At 38.8% G+C, this 17,436-nt stretch overlaps 1 protein-coding gene across 3 annotated transcripts; it reads right to left on the bottom strand.

The window, feature by feature from the left end:
• Nucleotides 1–23: 23 nt before the first annotated feature.
• cblc (Cbl proto-oncogene C, E3 ubiquitin protein ligase) lies at nucleotides 24–14,807 on the bottom strand. Of its 3 annotated transcripts, none has more exons than XM_061050237.1 (14): nucleotides 14,537–14,807; nucleotides 13,529–14,288; nucleotides 7,408–7,554; nucleotides 7,161–7,317; nucleotides 6,116–6,237; nucleotides 4,886–5,023; nucleotides 4,700–4,787; nucleotides 4,436–4,567; nucleotides 2,291–2,473; nucleotides 1,751–1,903; nucleotides 1,575–1,630; nucleotides 1,256–1,339; nucleotides 1,069–1,124; nucleotides 24–665 (listed from the first exon to the last, which is right to left on the bottom strand). In XM_061050237.1, exons 2-14 carry the CDS (start codon nucleotides 13,903–13,905, stop codon nucleotides 532–534), a joined length of 1,827 nt encoding a protein of 608 aa, XP_060906220.1. In that variant the 5' UTR covers nucleotides 13,906–14,288; nucleotides 14,537–14,807; the 3' UTR covers nucleotides 24–531. The 3 variants fall into 3 exon arrangements, with proteins under 3 accessions (XP_060906220.1, XP_060906217.1, XP_060906219.1); XM_061050234.1 differs by having other exon boundaries at nucleotides 1,575–1,633; nucleotides 14,537–14,806; XM_061050236.1 differs by having other exon boundaries at nucleotides 1,575–1,633; nucleotides 2,291–2,470; nucleotides 14,537–14,805.
• Between the last annotated feature and the right edge of the window lie 2,629 nt (nucleotides 14,808–17,436).

Genomic DNA, 17,436 nt, shown 5'->3' with positions numbered 1-17,436 from the left:
CAATAAATTTAACAACTTAGAAGTTTGAGCTTGTGTAGCTTTCAGCTTTATTAGTTTGATGTTAGAACCATATGAAACTGTTTGTTGGAGTTAAACAGAGGCCTTTGTGTACTCTTACAACTTATTTCATGAACAAACGTATGGCATGGTTTCAATTGACAATGTAGAATTCATTCAATAGCTCCGTTCCTTTGTCTGTTTTGTGACATTTACAAATATAAACCCTCTTATTCAGTAAATCATTCAATGATAGAGAAGTCTTTCAGTGACACAAGGTTCAGAAATCAGTACTGAACCTACTATGGTGATAATGGCAGTGTGATTATTGGACAGCAGGAGGCCTCACTAAGAATAGTTACTGAGAGTACCACACACTCATCTCGATCTCATCAGTGCAGCAGACACATGGGTATTCTCACATGACACCAAAAAACTACATTTACACTCTCTAAGGACCGATTTGTAGATTCAGGATATCTTTGTCGGCAGATAATTGTCACTTCGTTTGACGAGTCCATGGTTGTTTTTCTGTCAGGAGGACATTGACCTAGTGACGTCTCCCAAACCACACGTGTCTTTTCTGAGCCCTGCTCTCCGTTCCTCCCTCTCTTTTCGTCTTTGTCTCTGTTTGACTGGGCTGGTGGGTCCGAGCCATGCTGCTCCACCTACACTCAAACACAGAAAAGAGGTCGCTCTAAACTGTACAACACGATAAGTGACAAAGTGGTTGAAGACGTTTCTGTTAAAAGGGATACAAGATACATGCTAATGTTCCATAAACTCTGGCTCTGCTGTCAAAGACTCATATTTGATTTGATTTGAGATAAAATGATTTAAGAAATGCACATATGCATTCAGGCATGATGGGACTAGTACTTCATTTTTGCTTACCAAAACATTTTCAGTTAAATTAATGTTCATATAAGCTGTTCTCAAACTGGAGTAGGCTTTTCCTTAGCGTAATAAAATGTAGTAAAACTTGGGTTGAGTAGACCTTTGTCACAGCAAAAATACTTGCGTCTACAAATGAACAAATGTGACATAAAGCATATTAAAGGGTCTACTTACTGTTGACACCCTTTGCAGAGGAGGAGGAGAGTTTTTCTTCTGTCAGGACTTCAACACTGTTACAAACAGAATACAAAGTTAAAGAAAGTTGAATTAGCTGCAAAGCAAGAGCAACTGAATGAAGGCTCAGGTGAAAAAAGCACTGGTTTGTAGCAGAATGTTTCTAAAGGAGACAGCTGTCAATCACCTGTGGGATAAAGATGAGGCCGGAGGAAGCTTCAAACCCACAGAGTTCTCCTCCTCGCTGCTGTGTGACCCCTCCCCCTGAAGCCTGCATTGACACGAGGAAACATGTTTTTTTATTCACCACAAAACACAACAATGACTCAACAATCACGACAGAATATGTTATTTTCAGTTGGTTTATGTGCTGATTTGCTTCACTGTTTATGTACAGTGAGTACAAGTCCTAAGTCAATTGGAGTATTGATACACATACTAGATTGTAGCTCCTCAACTACCGCACAGCCCCCGCTGCTCTGTTCTAAATTCTTTGGTTGTCTCACCTGTTAGCATTTGTGTGTTTTTTGTATCTTCTATGTGCTTCATTTCCACTGTGAGCCTGCTGAAGAGAGAAGAAGAGTCACAAATATGGTGCAGGCAGGCACTACCCATATCCACACACGAGAAGGTGAGTCGCTGCAGTATTGTGTGCATAAGCCAATATGCATCAGGAACTTACTGAATGAGAGTGGGAGTGTTTGCCCAGCGTCTTGGTTTCTGATGTCTGCGTTTGACTGGAAGTAGATGGACAGCGTGGGGTAGTGCTGTGCTTAGGGGGCAGGGGTGGAGCTCTAACACTGGAGCTGGAAGCCTGGTCATCCAAACTGGAGAACTGTTGGGAGAAATGTAGGCAGCTGTTTGCTTTTTCACTGGCATACAGTATATTGCTTTTCAGTGGCAGGAGGAGACTTTGAGGATGAGGAAGTAGAAGGAAGAAAATGTATTCTTCATCCTGATGACTGTCTAAATAAAAGGTTAATGAATGACAAGATTTATTACAAGCAACCTTGGCGGGGGACGTGGAAATTCAGGTTTTACCAGAGTAATAAAATTCATCCTTGAGGCATCATGAAGTTTTCCAACAAAGTCCAACGCAATCAATGCGATGCCATTGTGATCTGGTCAAACGTGGCAAACGGACTGACAGAACATCACTGACGTGGCTTGCCTGGCTCAAGTTATAACCAACTAATTTGTATGGTAAGGAATGTTTACTCACTTTCCTCAGGGCAGCCATCTCCTTCACCATCAGTTCAATGTCCTCATGGTCATCCTCCTCAGCATCTTCCTCACCCTCCTCCTCCCACTGACCGCTGCCTGGGAGGTACGGCTCGATGAGGACCGACTCTGTTCCTCTGATGTCACAGCGGCAGTAAGGGCAGTTGTGTCCAGCTGACTTCTGCTGGATAATTATCGATGACAGGTCACAGGCAGAGTAATGAAAACACTGTATGAAAGTCAAGTCAAGTGTCTTTGTCATCCATTGTCTTGGGAAAAACTGGATGTCTGAAGATAGAAAATACTTCATTCAACAGACACTGTAGATTGCAGTTATCTACTTATGTACACCGTAAACGGGTGAACGAGTTGAACACTTGACTTTTTCTTACATGATTTAACTTATTCTTTGATTTTAGGAAACATTCTTTTGCTATTCTGTTGATTCCTGTGACCATTAAGAAATCTGTCCTTTTTTATTGACCTGACCTTTTTAGATTGCTAACCAAATATTTAAATTTGGCCGTCACACCTGCAAAACGATGAACAATAATTTGTGCAGTACTCCTTGGTCCTACTTGAAAATCATGTTATACAATGTTGTATCATTTGTATTTAAGCTGCTGCATCCTGCTACTCTTCATCAACTGCAAGTGTATGAACGTCTTTGCTACTTCAGAAATTAAATGCCTTGTATTTTATTCATTGTCGTCTTGTGTTGTAAACCTGAGGAAGAAGTTTAGTTGACTACAATCAAGAATAACTTACAACTTTTCCTTTGTGGTCTGACGTCCACAGAGCACATCTAATTTTCTTTTCCTGTCTGACTCTCTCTTTCTCTTTCTGTGTTTCCACCTTTCACTCTCACTCACTCTCTCTCTCTCTCTCTCTCTCACACACAAGCATTTTTTTCAAAGTGAATGTGTCGGATGCAGTTTGAGGAAGATGTGAGCCTGAGCAAAAACAGAAAGTCTTCAGCCAAATATCAGGACTCGCTGCTCTTCAGCTTTATGTAGATTTGAACCTCCCGAATACACAGAGGGCTAGTGGGATTGGTGAATTTAGGAAGGAGGCTTCAGTTGGTCAGCGATTACTTAAATTCTGAATGGATGTCTTCAGTGTAACTGACTAATAGAAGAAGATCAAACATTGTACATAGATTTTATTACCATTTAAAATGGTTCTCGTGTAATAAAATGTTAAAGAGGTTTTAAAAGTCTACAGCTGTTTTTGTTGCCTGTGGGAACTGGAGAGTTTACACAAATGTTGATTCAACCACTATCTGTGCTGTCTTATACAAATATTTCTCATTTTAGATACTTGTCAAAGAGATAACCTTTTTGAATCTTGTTTGGTTCATATACTGTTGAATAAAATATATATTCAAGAAAGTTTACTTCTCAAATTTATTGAAATGTTGCATATCTGATCAAACTGGACATTTAACATTTCAATGATAATTTGTGCAAAGTTCAAATTTTCTCTTTCTTCAAATGTGCAAGTTATCCATGGAATTAATTTGTGTGGGTTATTTTGTATGACACAGCATGTAAATATCAATCATATGCTTTGGTAAACTCAGAATAGTGTTGACATCAACCTCAAACCACATTAAAAAAAAAACACAGCATTGTTAAATTATGTAGGGCCTAGACCAGGGGTGGGCAACTGGCGGCCAAATGCGGCCCCTATCGACCCTAAACGTGGCCCTCAGGTCATTTTTTACATATCAATTAATTGGAAACATTTAGAAAACATGACAAAATCTGCCATGAAATCATGAATCGGAAATATGTACATAATAATATTTGACAACTGGTATATGTTAAGATAATAATTGACCGTAATTGTTTTTCTATACTACAATTTGGCCCTCACATCCAGTGGGCAGTGAGATGCAGTGAGAATTAAATGAATGTGGCCCTTGCTGTGACCAAAGTTGCCCATCCCTGGCCTAGACCAACACACAAAACATGAGGGTGCTGATTTCAAGATTGGCGTACAAAAATAAATCTATTTTAGTCAACCCAGACTGTTTCACTCCACTAAATGCAAACTGTTACTGTAAACATCGGTCTTTTTTCAGCATGTCAGTGTAAAGCATTAGCTGGTGTGCTATAGTGAGTATGTGGGCGGGGCTTCATACCTGCCAGCCTATGAGGCAGGGTTTGCACAGGAGATGTCCACAGGGCTGGATGCGTGTGTCCTTATCCCTCTCTGCACAGATCTTACACAGCTGGAAGGTGCTGCCAATCTCACAGTAGAGCTCGTACTCCTCCTGTTGGATGTTAAGACAGAGAGGCAACGGGACATCTCAGGATATGATCCATGATTTGTTTTGGTCTCCACCTTAAGGATGCGGGTGGCAGTTTTCTAAATAGATGAGGAGGTACAAAGTGCATCCTCTTACTTCTGTAACTTTGACCTTGCCCTTCTGAGCTGGCTCACTTAAGGTCGTCAGGTCGGGGTTCACATCACGGCCATCTGGGTACAAGTAGCTGCAAGAACAGACACGCACGGGGCTCAGAGTAACGACACAAACAGAGAGAAAGCAAACCAGTCACCTGTGTGTGTGTGTGTGTGTGTATGTCCTCACCAGCCTTCCTTGAAGCCCTGAATGAGTGCCTGGTAAAGAGGTGTATTCTGGGGGATGGTTTGGACGATGTTACCATCATTGGTCACATGGCCGATAGCCCACTGGCCCATTCTAGTGCAGCTTAGACGAAAGATGTAGCTGGAAAGAAAGAGACCTTTGTCCATCAAGACACATTTAAAAATGATATTTCTACTTTTAAGTTCACAAGATAAGTTACTCGAAATGAATTTCCTTTAAATTGCAGTTTCTTTTTTATGCTATTGAACAAACTAAGGTGTAATTGCTGCCAGTGCATAGAACATTATATGTTGAGTGCACATCAAAACACAGGATCTGATGCAGATGAGTTTCACACGTTTTTTTCTTTAAGACGGTGTGGATGATTTCATATCAATAAAGCATCCACTTCAGGTCTACTTGGCTCTCTTATCAAAAGGTGAATACAAATGGAATATTGCACTTTTCTTTTGTTCTCTGTTGCAGGCCAAGCTTGGTTTGGAGGTAAAGAGGAAGTAGTAGCTAAGCTTAACTAAAGGATCAGGAGCCTGGTGCGTTAGTTCAGGGCTTGTGCGCTTTTCAATTCATCGGTTTGTACGAGCTGCAGTATTCAAACAGTGGACGAATGTATGAAAGGTAGACTTTGATAACTGTGGAGGGTGATGCTCCATGCTTTCCACAGAGGGCTTTGAGATGATTCAGGCCTTTGTTTGCTTTTTGTTCCAGGTTATTGATGTGGAAGTAGTAGACCTGAGGGCAGGCTTTTATAGTGTAGTGTATAGTGTTGGAGACTTGTGATTTAACACTATATTTCTGTTAATTAATTCCTATTCAATTCTTCATATTCTTAAAACAGCTATTAAACATATAATGTAGTCTACTGAATGTCTACGAACTGCATGATGCTCCCTCTAAGTCATTTCATGAAGCTGTTCATAATGAGGTTATGAAAAGCTTGAGTTTCATGCTTTACAAAAACATTCAGACAAAACACAAAAGAAGTTATAAAAGCAACCTCTTGAAGCAACCAACCTGAAGTTTTCTTTGAAAATGAAAATAATACACCACAGCTCTTTAAGTTTTAAGAGTGCTGTGGCTTCAAGAGCCTCATATCTTACAACAGAGATTAATTGGCAGTTTCGATGTAACAAACCTCTACAGGGCTATTTTGAGAAATGAGCATTGCCTCTCCGAGATGTAAACCAGTCATTTTGTTGCTGTGCTTGTTCTCACCTCCCTGGTCTATGCAGGTAGTGTGACAGACGAGCTACAACCTGGTCATAGGTGAGGAAGGCCATGTAGCCTGGATGGGTCACTGCTAGCTGGTTCCAGTTCCTGATAAGTGATCTCCAGGGCTAAAATGAGAGAAGACTCAGAATGTGACCTCATGGTTAACATCTTTTAGCATAAAAAGGAATGGTAAAAAATGTAGGCAATAGCTTTATTTGCTATTTTGTATAGAGCTACAGAGATAGAGATCTCAATGCCAAATATGACGCTATACCAGGACCTATCTAGCTTAGCTAAGCAAAAAGATAGATAAATAAAATATAAAATAGATCTGAAGGTAGAAATTCACCTAAAGGCACCATCTTAGCTCACTTACAAACACGTCATATCTTGATGTTTTGACCACTCTTACATAAAACTGCAGAGTGAGAACAACAGGTTGTGGTTCATGGGCGACAACGTGCTTGACTACGTCTTGGCAGGGTGCAGTGACTTCCTGCAGTCTTGTCATTACTGAAAGGGAGATTTCAGGAAGTCATTGTGCCAAGCAAAGAAATAAACTGGCCTCTAAAACCTGGTTAAACTACAACTTTGATGTTTTTTACTCTTCTGATTGAAAAGCAACATTATTATTTGAAGTTTTAAAGTTGCTTTTCGGAGGTCTATTGGTCTTTATGGACAGAGTAAGAATAGCTCCAGTTTTAATGCTAAGCTAGGCTAACAGAGTGCTGGATATATATATATATATATATACTATTTAGTATTCAATGTATTTATAGGTAAAGTCTCCATCTGTTAATCATAAAGGGATTACACAAACCAGCCAATGAGTCATTTCATTTTAGTGGACAAGAAATTAAAAGAGGGGACACGATGCGGCAGGAAATGAAGACCAAGGCAGCAAGGCAGTGGAAAAAAAAAAGAAAAACAGGCAATTGAAACGTACGTGTGAGAAAGTTTGGAAAGTCTGAGTAGCACAGAAGCATCTTGAAACCGTGTTCAAGCACAGAATTCAGGCTTAAAAGTCGAGGGAAAATATTCCCCTTACCTGAAACAGTCTAGTGAAGATGTCGAACTCAAACACAGAGATGTGGTCGTTACAGGTGAGATCTATCGTTGACTTCAGAGCCATGGACTCCATACCCTCTTCAAATGCATGCACAGCCTGCAGCTTCTCTTTGAAACTATTCCACTGCACGATACACCTATCAAGACCGTTATGTAGTGAATGAGGACGCATAAAAAAACACCAACAAGAATTAAAGCGTCACAGAACATTTTGTTTATACACTTACTTGTTTCCAAATGAATCCCGCCAAAACTCCTCGGCCTCTGTCTTGGTCAACCTGAAAGTGTCCCCCTGAAATCCGCCCCCTGGAAACATGGCCTTCAGCTCCCAGAGGATGTGACTGAACAGCAAAGACAGTTTGGTCAAGTTCCTCCTGAGAAGGAAAAACACACACAGAGCAGACTCTCAGTTTAGGGTTTCAGAATTATAAACATAAATATTAAGGAACTGCTCTGACATGTAGATGTTTTCTGGTCCTGTTGTTTAACTCAAATACACAATTTGATGATGATGGTGCAAAAAACACACCACCCCCCCCAAACAAAATCCTTAGCTGATCAACCATCTGAGTCATCTCTTTGTGTTATTCTGTAAGGTTACACAAAAAAGTATTCTCGTCATATTCTTTGTTCATTTTTATCAACACCACCACTTGTGGTTTTGCATTCTATTTGTAACTCTATTTTTTGTGTGTGAAACATTTACATGATTGAATATCCTCTGGTTTAGAGCTAGGACTCCAGCCTGGAGTTCACACCAGTGTCAGATCATGGGTGTCTAACTACGTCAGCTGGACATTGATTGTGCAATGTGGAGGAAAGATTAAAAAAAAAGGTAACATTTCACAACCCTTTGTTGTTAGGGGAACAATTACTATGACTGCAATGTAACAGTTAAAACACTAATCTATGAAACGTTGGTGACACTTTCCATAGACACACACACACACACACACACACACACACACACACACACACACACACACACACACACACACACACACACACACACACAAACATACACACAAAAAGACACAACAGGTAGTCCAGCTAGCAAACAGGATGCTCTCTTCTGAGTGCCTGTCTGTAAAACCACAAAATGTTCCAGTGGCTAGTGTGACACTTCAGGCTAGTGTTGAAGAATATTTACTCTGTCTCTCTAAGCTCTTCTGGAGTCAGGTTACAGGTTACACTTTTATTATTTTGTTTTTGCACATTTGTTGACTCTTGACTGAACACACAAAGGGTTAAGTACTAAACATGCAGCTCAGTGTAAACGGTCAGCACAAACTCATTTCATTTCTATTCTAATTTTATCTTTAATTATCTTACAAGTTTTTTAACGTTCTTTTTTTTTTTTTCATATAGAGACACTGAGCTGATTGATAATATATCTCTGATATATTTGATCCATGAGTTCAACTACAGGAAATATGCTTTAAACTTCATCCAGTTTTAGTGAAGAACTACCAAAAAAAAGGTGTTTAAGAGCATCTTTCGTACTCCACCTTTACGTTAATCAATTTAATATATAAGCTATAATACTGCAATACACTGAAATGTATCATACATCTGTATTTTTCTAATTCAAAATAAATAAATTGCAGTAAAACAGCAGTTATAATATAAAAGAATATAAAAGTCTGCTATACATCTGATTACTGAAGAACCTAAAAGGTCTGATTTGGGGCATTCTTCTTCACTCATCACCTCTTTGAAAGACGTTTGAATGCATCTCTGAAACTCTTCAGTACACTTGTAAAGGCCTCATCAGTCGTCACAGGGACGTGTGATTGTGTGGGTGACGGTCAGAGACTTTCCATCTCAACAAGTGAAATAAGAAGCGTAAACAGTAAACCTGCACAAAGCCCTTTATCTTATAAGTTCCTTTGAGAACCTGCTGCCTTATTTGAACTTCGATCTCAATCGTGTCTGTTTTTGTTCTGTTGTCATAATGTCTGCTGCACTTGTCAGTTCTTTTATGTCTATTTTACAGTGGTGTTGTATCATGTTATTTCCTAAAAGTTTAATCAGGGACAAGTAAGGCAAGTTAGCCATGATTAGAAGTAAAAAAACATTGCATCTATTGCACTTTGATGAGCTGTAACAAGGCCTATTGACCTGACACAAACTGATGAATAAATAAATATGTATAATAAATATGTTGTGCTTTTAAGTGTGGTTTATGTTTTAATGTGCCACCTTGATTCAATTTCAAAGACACATTTCTGCCTTTGCTTACAGAACTAGACAAGACATTATTTTCTATTGTAAACACACCATTGTGCGGAGATACTGTACGTAGGTGTGACACTGGAATAAGTGTGTCACATTACCATTAATTCTAAATGTTGAATATTGTTCAATCGCTAACAAAAACACCAGTTTATCATCATCACCATCATCAGTGAACTCAAAGGGGCTGAAGGTGAAATGCTGTGTTTGTTTTTTCTTTTCAAATGTTCGATATCTCTATCCCTAAAAGAAAAAAAGGATCAATTAAGGGCGGCCATATTTGAACACCTTCACTCTGCTAGCAGAAATACAAGAAATTTTTTTACAACCATTTATCACACAACAAACGTGATGATTTATCTTCTTCTGAAATATCTGGACCCAGAATCTAAAGCTACCTCTGTGTGAGCAACGTTGTGCTGAAATATTCTAATTTCAGGAAAGTTCTGCATCCTCAATTCTGCTGAAATACATCTTTTCTTAAGGAGACATGGTGACATTACATTTAAAGTGAAATTTCTAACATCTTAGACAATGGCGAGCAAACTTTCAACACAGGACTTTGATCAAATATTTGTCAGTTTCAAAATGCCAAACTATTCTGAGTCATGGTATTTTCATGAGACGTGTATTACTTTGCAAAAATATTAGGCAGAACTTTCCTAGTTCCTTTTAAACAGATGATTAGGTAAGTTACACGTCATGTTTTTCTTCACGGTTCTAGCTGCATGTTCTAAAGAGTTTGCTTATTTGCATGGGGTTATTGAATTCCGATCAGTCAAGACCAACATTATCAGCGTGTCAGACAATAGTCTTCCAGCCCTTGTTTCAGTCAGATTTCAGTTCTGTTTTTAACCAGAATGAAATTTAACTTTCTTACAAAGAGGACATCATATATAGACCATCAAACAAAAAAGTAGAAATAGACCAAATACCTGCAGCTTACTGCTCTGGTTCTGTGGAACAAACAAACAAGAGGGACGGGACATTTGAAAGGACACAAAAGAGGATATTTAAACTATCTGACATCTAAACAACATCTAAACCTTATTACGTAGAACATTGAGATCATTTTCCACATGACTGCCCATGCAGACCTGGCTGCGGTGACAGTGCCATCTGTTATCTTCTGTGTGCAGAAGACTGTAGAAGAAATGTTGAAAGATTGCTTATCTGATTTTCAGATTCCTCTGAAATAAAATCTTTGATAAAGCTGAAGTCTATTGTGCAACTATTTGCAAAACACTTACTGGTATGTTAAAGGGTCTTACTGTATCTGCACCAGCCACATTGTAGCAGAGACACACTGAACGGGGCCGCTGATGTGACTGAGATAAGAGGAGTAGCACAATATTACAGAGTAAGAGTATTGATAACCATTAATCTAACACAATTGTAAATGTTTGGAAAATTCACAAATGTGAAGTTTATATGTCAAGAACTAAAATAACAGTTTGCGAGGTTTAAATTACAATTTGCCAAAAGGAGGCAGGTATAAAGACAGGTAGATAGCTGGATCAATGGGTATGAGAGGTACCGGTAGAGGTACCACACGAGGGTATCGGCATGCCAGCGCTCATCTTTGTCATGTACTGAACGGTTTGTTGTCTCTGACATACACCGTCTGTTGTTTGTCTGTAATTGTATGCATGCTCTGGTTGGACCGTTGAACCTTATAACTATTTGGAGTAAATAAAGTTTAAGCCTAAGATTTTATAGATTGATGGATGGTAAGATAATCAGTTATATATATTTATATATTTGATGAATAGATGCGTTTGATAGCTTGATATCTAAAGGGCAGTGTCTTCTTTTTTTTTTTTTTTTTTACCTTTTTTCCAGAATTACAATAAATAGCTGTAAATAGCTGTATATGTTTAGCTAATTATAGTCCTATATATCGGGGTTTGTTTTTTCACTGGTGATATATAAACGTATGCATATTGATATTAATTGTTCTCTTTGTAGGCATATCAACTGCGTGTATTAATGATATCTGACTCACAAAATACACTTTCAAGTCTGAGGACGAGCACATTGCCATCAAACGGGAGCTTCTTGTGTCATGATGCTGCCATGGTTGAATCATGACATCTTGTCTTTACCTATTCATGTTTTTTGGATCCAGCACCCACTGAGGGATGTGCATGGCTTTTTGGATTCTGGATTTTTCAGTGTCGTCTTTTTGGACAAATAGCTTGTGGTGATCCTGGTGAAAAATCTGAAAATGTAAATTAAGATTTATCTACACTGACATGCACGTCGTTGCTGCCATTTGTAACTGTACAGCTTTTTTAAAAACTTTTAACCACATCTTGCATTTTCTGACCCTCCTGTATATTGAACAGTGTGGGGATACAATAAAGCCAAGCTGCTGAGTGCTCTTCCACATTCGAGCCATATGAGGTTTAGAAGATAGAGTTAAATAAGAGCAGAATATCTCTATGCATCCCCTGTGGATACATGCAAATGGAAAAACATGAAGAAAATGTTCCAAGGCCTGACTGTTCCTCTACAGAGCGGCTCACATACTGACGTTGTAATTGCTTTTGCCAAGTTCCCCGACATTAGCATCACAAAGATGCAAGTTTGGCCCCTTTTCCAGCATCGTCATTAGTAGTCCGAACAGAAGCGGTGGACGCAGCCCAAACTCCAAATAAAACAGTCACTCGTTTCTAGCTTTTCCAAAATATCCACTTTAGCCAAACAACAAACTCATCGAAAAAGCACTTTTTACCCTCATTGGCAGAATGTAAGGTCTACATTTGACATATGGGAATCTATGAAACCATTGAAGGAATACAATAACCGGTCATTTACTTCAGTATTCAGGAGGGAGTCACAGCCTCTATACTAACAGTCACGTAGTAAGCGTTCAAGCATACAAAAGTAGAGAAGACTATTTTTGGATTCTTGAACTTTTGAAGAGCTTGAGCTGAGAAGAGCTCTGTTCTCATGGTACTGCGTAAAGATTTGAGGGATGTGTGTGCTCTTTGTGACCTGGGAGTTTATTTGTCTTAAAGAAGGTCAGGTCACTGTGAAGGATTCATGTGGAAAAAGATTTTAGATCAGGATCCCTGTTCTCAAATGCTTGTATTCCTTGATAGTTTGACACCAGTATACATGCTGATAGTTTGGGATTTTTCTGTTCAAGTTGTGTGGTCTTTGATATTATTTAAATGGAATTCAATTTGTTGTGCCTTTAAAGCAAAAGTTACCTCGTGTCCTCTGGATAGGCAACTTATCTCGTAGGAACACTTGGACAGAAAAAAACGTAAAGAATGTAGATAAAGAGTTACTTTAATGACCCTGTCAGAAAATTCGTTTTTGACTCCATCCAGAAATTCTCCATGTAATAAAATACACTGTTTGAAGGGATGATATGGAACAAAATGTAATTTATTTTATAATGGTTAATTCTGTGAGAAGATAACGGTACGCAGTTTGATTTTAAATGTTCACTGAAGTGCGTCGGCAAACATCTGATATCCGATATCTCAAAACCTTTCTTATTTAAAAAATGAGAAAATATCTGTTATGATATATTAAATAATAAATGTTGAAATTAATTTTTTTTTTTTAATGTGGGGAAAAACAAGATCAAAGTGTATTCAGAGTATGGAGAAAAAGATGTGTGTCATGTCTCGTTTTTCACGTCGCAGAAATAAAAAGATAATAAAATACAATGAAAACACAAAAAAACACATCGATTTCTCATGTTTAATGAGCCAACTTGAACACGAGACGTTAGATGGATGACTGAAAAGATTTGATGTCGATACTGATGCTTTGAAGTTTTTCTTTCAGGCAACTTGTAAATTCTTTGTTCTTGTTGTCGATTTGTTCTCCAAAATGTGAAAGATTCAATATTTAGTGATTTCTTAAGTCATTTTGAAAAAGACAAGAGTGAAAGGATGTTATCATGACTGGATAGATAAGGGTTCTATAACCCTTTTAAAGTGACATGTTTGGTATGTTAGAATGTAAGGCATCGAGAAAAGATGCTCAAATCGGCTTGGAATATCTTTGAAGTAATTTTAAAAACTGCACTGCCTCACAAACCTTTGCTTAGTCTTGTGAGTGGATGCATGTGTAACCTACAGGCCCTCTTACCTGTAGCTGGACATCTCTTCAAATATCTTCTCCCGTCCCTCTTTAAAAAGCAGCACGGCCCTGTCCGTCTTATCCAGCAGGTTTTTGACATGGACCCTCAAATATATGGCCTCGTCTCCTCGGGGCACCTGTCCGCCTGCGGCCTTGGAGCCTCTGCAGGGCTCCCAAACCTGCACGAGTAGCTTTGATGTTTCTGAAACCAGATCAGGTAGGTATGGTGGACTGCTCCTCAGACCGAGCCGAGGGTTAGTGCACAGCTCGTGGAGTTTATCCAATCTTTTTAGGGCCTTGTCCACCAGCCGTCGGTCTCCACTTGTAGGGAGCTGAGAGCTGGATTTAGGGCTTCTGGAAGTTCCTGAACCTGCAGCCGCCATCATTTCCTTGGTGACTGTTTGAAAGTGATGTGGCTCAAAATATACCCTTAACTGTCAGGCTATTTGCATGTGTGGGGGCGTTACAATAAATAATAATTGAAAAATCAATTTTTGTATGCGTGAGCAGAAACAGGAGGAGCTATTGTGATAAGCTCAAGTTTTTAAGTGTTTACACTGGTATTTATGGTCTTTCAAGTGATTTCTGTGAGTTCCCAGCTTTATTTGAAAAGCACACATCTTAGCCTCTTCACTCAGCATCCAGTCTTGATCCATATCAATCCATCAGCATCCAACAACGGACAGCATGTTCAGGTACAGCATCACAAAAAAATGCACACAAAGCTGCCAATCCTGTCTGCTCACTTCTTCTCAGTCCTTTTCCAGATCTTCCAAAAAAAAGTCATAAAAAACAAAGTGTGTTAAACACTGGCTGTTAGCAGATTTACTCCACAATAAACACAAGAGGAAACCTTAGGTAAGAGCGAACTGAAAGCAAAGTAAGGGAGTGTTTAAAACGGACTGAACGCCTGAAACTGATTCAACTTTTACCATCCCACTCCTTCCCCTCCTTTCTCTCTCCACAACTACACTTTCAGCCTTTTAGCCCCCATATTAAGCACAATGCTCTGCTTACCAGTATTCATATCAGAAGCACAGCTGTTCCACATCTCAGGGTGAAAGGAGCCGAGCTGAACACAGCGGAAACATGTTCTCTGTCATTGGCTCCCTCCTCTCTGTGTCTCTGTTTTGATGTCACCTTTGCTCTCTCTCTCTCTCTCTCTCTCTCTCTCTCTTTGTTTCTTCTTGGTGCACCCTTTGATTGGTTTCCTGGTTGCAGCCAGCTTAACAGGTTTGTTTTCTCTGCTCTATTGCTCAGGCAGGCAGAGAGGGAGAGGAAGAGAGAGAGAGAGAGAGAGAGAGAGTAAGAATGAGAGAGAGAAAGAGTAAGAATGATAGAGAGAGAGAGAGCGAGAGTAAGAATGAGAGAGAGAGAGAGAGTAAGAATGAGAGAGAGAGAGAGAGAGTGAGAATGAAAGAGAGAGAGAGAGAGAGAGAGAGAGAGAGAGTAAGAATGAGAGAGAGAAAGAGTAAGAATGATAGAGAGAGAGAGAGCGAGAGTAAGAATGAGAGAGAGAGAGAGAGTAAGAATGAGAGAGAGAGAGAGAGAGAGTGAGAATGAAAGAGAGAGAGAGAGAGAGAGAGAGAGAGAGAGTAAGAATGAGAAAGAGAGAGAGAGAGAGAGAGAGAGAGAGAGAGAGAGAGAGGGGTGTGGACCTAAACTAAACACTAACTTAGAAGCATTGTGTAGAACTGGACTAGCAGTTAGTGTTTAGACAGTAAGATTACTAAGAAACAGGTTAGGTTAGAAACAGTAAGTTAGTACTTAGGTCAAACTTTGACTATTAAATTATCATTCAAGATTCAACATTAGTATTTGTCACATGCTCATACAGATGTGAATATAAGATTAAAAAATAAATACATCTTTATCTGACTGGTAATAGAGGACAATGTTTGTGCAATTCTTCTATTTATTTAAAATGTGAACCTGAATGTATCCTGCAAAGTTAGATGGATACCTGAACATTTTGGTCATAATCCTTAGAAAATAGCTTTGGTTATTTAATTACGTTTCCTGTAGCACCATCATCAGGTGGACATTTTTTCATAAAGGCCAATGATATTTAATGTTCAAATACTTAACTACTGAGAAAAAGTTATAATTAGGAAATGTTAGCTAAACATAATGAGGTAAACATTTAATTTACATATGTCTCAGTGGTGGAGTCAGTCATGTCTCAACAGGAAGTTTAAGGGTTCTATGGCATGACAAATGTCTCCCTTTGGTCGATTTACATAGCCTAGTAGCATCTGCCATCATTGTGTGAATGGGGGTGTGAATGTGTAGGTGTGAATGTCTCAATGAGGCATGCCCTCATTTTCAAAGATGTAGAGAGTGGGTTACATCAAAAGAGAATAGCCTACATGTGCACAAACAGAATAAATACAAAGAATGGCAACAACACAATCCAAAACAGTTAAGCCTACATGCCAAGGCAGAGTTGTTTAAAATCATAGTTTAAAATGTTCCCATAGAAACAAGTGTGTTTGAATGTCTGTTGCAAAGAGTTAATTAAAGTAATAATATCAAAAGTTGTCTGAGGGCACTTACATTAAAGAGCATGACAGTAGGCTACTTTTTAAAGATTTAGACTCGGCTAACATGTACTTTGTTATTACACTTTAAGATCTTAACTGTATAAATGTAAATCTGATTTCTCCTCTTCTGTACGGGTCTATTAACTAACTTCAGGTGCCCTCTTTCTTACTTTCTGTCTCCTCCCGTCATCTTGTTTTTAAACAGTCCTGCTGTCACTGGGGTATGTGTTCATGAGCCTTCAGGTAATACTATAACTTTTTAGCGCCATCATCAGGAAAGAATTGTGACTTGCCCAATATTTGTGTTGTGACGAATTACCTGCAAACCGGATGTCAAGACCAATATTAAATATCTATAACTTTTTAGAGAAATAAAAGTGATTGCCCACTAGCTGCCAGTTAACTGAAGCTCGCACCCTTTAGCCTACTTGGCAAAAAGGAAGACAAAATAACACCAATAAAACCTTTATTTCATCCAGATGCTCCATACTTTTAATAACTGAGTTGACTGAATAAATAACAGTGTAGGCTATGTGGTATAGTTTTACATATTTTAGAGCTTGTTGCCTATAAGGCGATACTGAATGATTTTAATGAATGATCTATTTATTATTACCCTGAGTATAAGAATACATTTCTAATGAATATCCGTAGTAGGTAGGCTACTGTATTGGCACCAAACATCTCATGCTCTTTATGAGCAGCTCATGGTAAGCAGCACCAACACTTCTTTTCTCCACAAGAGGGAGACATTAACTCATTCACTGCCCGGTCAGGTTAGTGTTATTACTGAAATACAGTATTATCAGCCCACAGCTACGGTACACTATTTAATCTCAAATTTTATCCTCATTTGTCTTAACCGAAGGGCCCACTTATCCTATTAGAATAGTTTCAAATCTTAAAACTACGAAAATGTTGCACGTTTTTCCTGTGTTGGTAATGCTTCAAAAACAGTCCCCAACACGTGCTGGAGATGACACATGTCAGATCCATCTATTGAGCGGCCAATCTGAGAGCACTTGTTTGCACTGTAGGCCAATTTCACAAATGTATTTCTTTCAGATATTGTTGCATCTGATCTTTGAAACGTTTGAAAGTTTGGTTGCAGCTTTTCTCTTCTGGCACAAGGGGTCCTCATTTCATTGGTTTGCATCTGTCTACCGTGACTTGTGAGATCTGCCACTACTTTGCATTTTATCATGCAGCATTGTCTTAAAAAATCAGACTCTAAATATTGAGGTGTTATTAGGTGTATTTTGTTTTCTTACATATGTGTGCTCTTATACATCATTTATTGTCTCTTTTATTATAAACCCTGTAAAGTGAATGTGCATAGGATGGTCGTGTAAGATGGAGGCCAATGTGTTTCTA

This window comes from Labrus mixtus, chromosome 11 (genome assembly GCF_963584025.1).
Source record: "Labrus mixtus chromosome 11, fLabMix1.1, whole genome shotgun sequence".
NCBI lineage: Eukaryota > Metazoa > Chordata > Actinopteri > Labriformes > Labridae > Labrus > Labrus mixtus.
Note: the sequence above shows the minus strand (reverse complement) of the source record. Positions and strands in the feature narration are given on the sequence as shown.

Bases quoted from the DNA above. Each gene is read 5' to 3' on its own strand.
- cblc (XM_061050234.1), bottom strand. From the start codon at position 13,905: ATGATGGCGGCTGCAGGTTCAGGAACTTCCAGAAGCCCTAAATCCAGC. The intron at 6,238-7,160 runs GTAAGGGGAATA...CTCTCATTTTAG, and splicing joins TCTTCACTAGACTGTTTCAG to CCCTGGAGATCACTTATCAG. The intron at 2,474-4,435 runs GTATGAAGCCCC...ATAATTATCCAG, and splicing joins CCTGCCTCATAGGCTGGCAG to CAGAAGTCAGCTGGACACAA.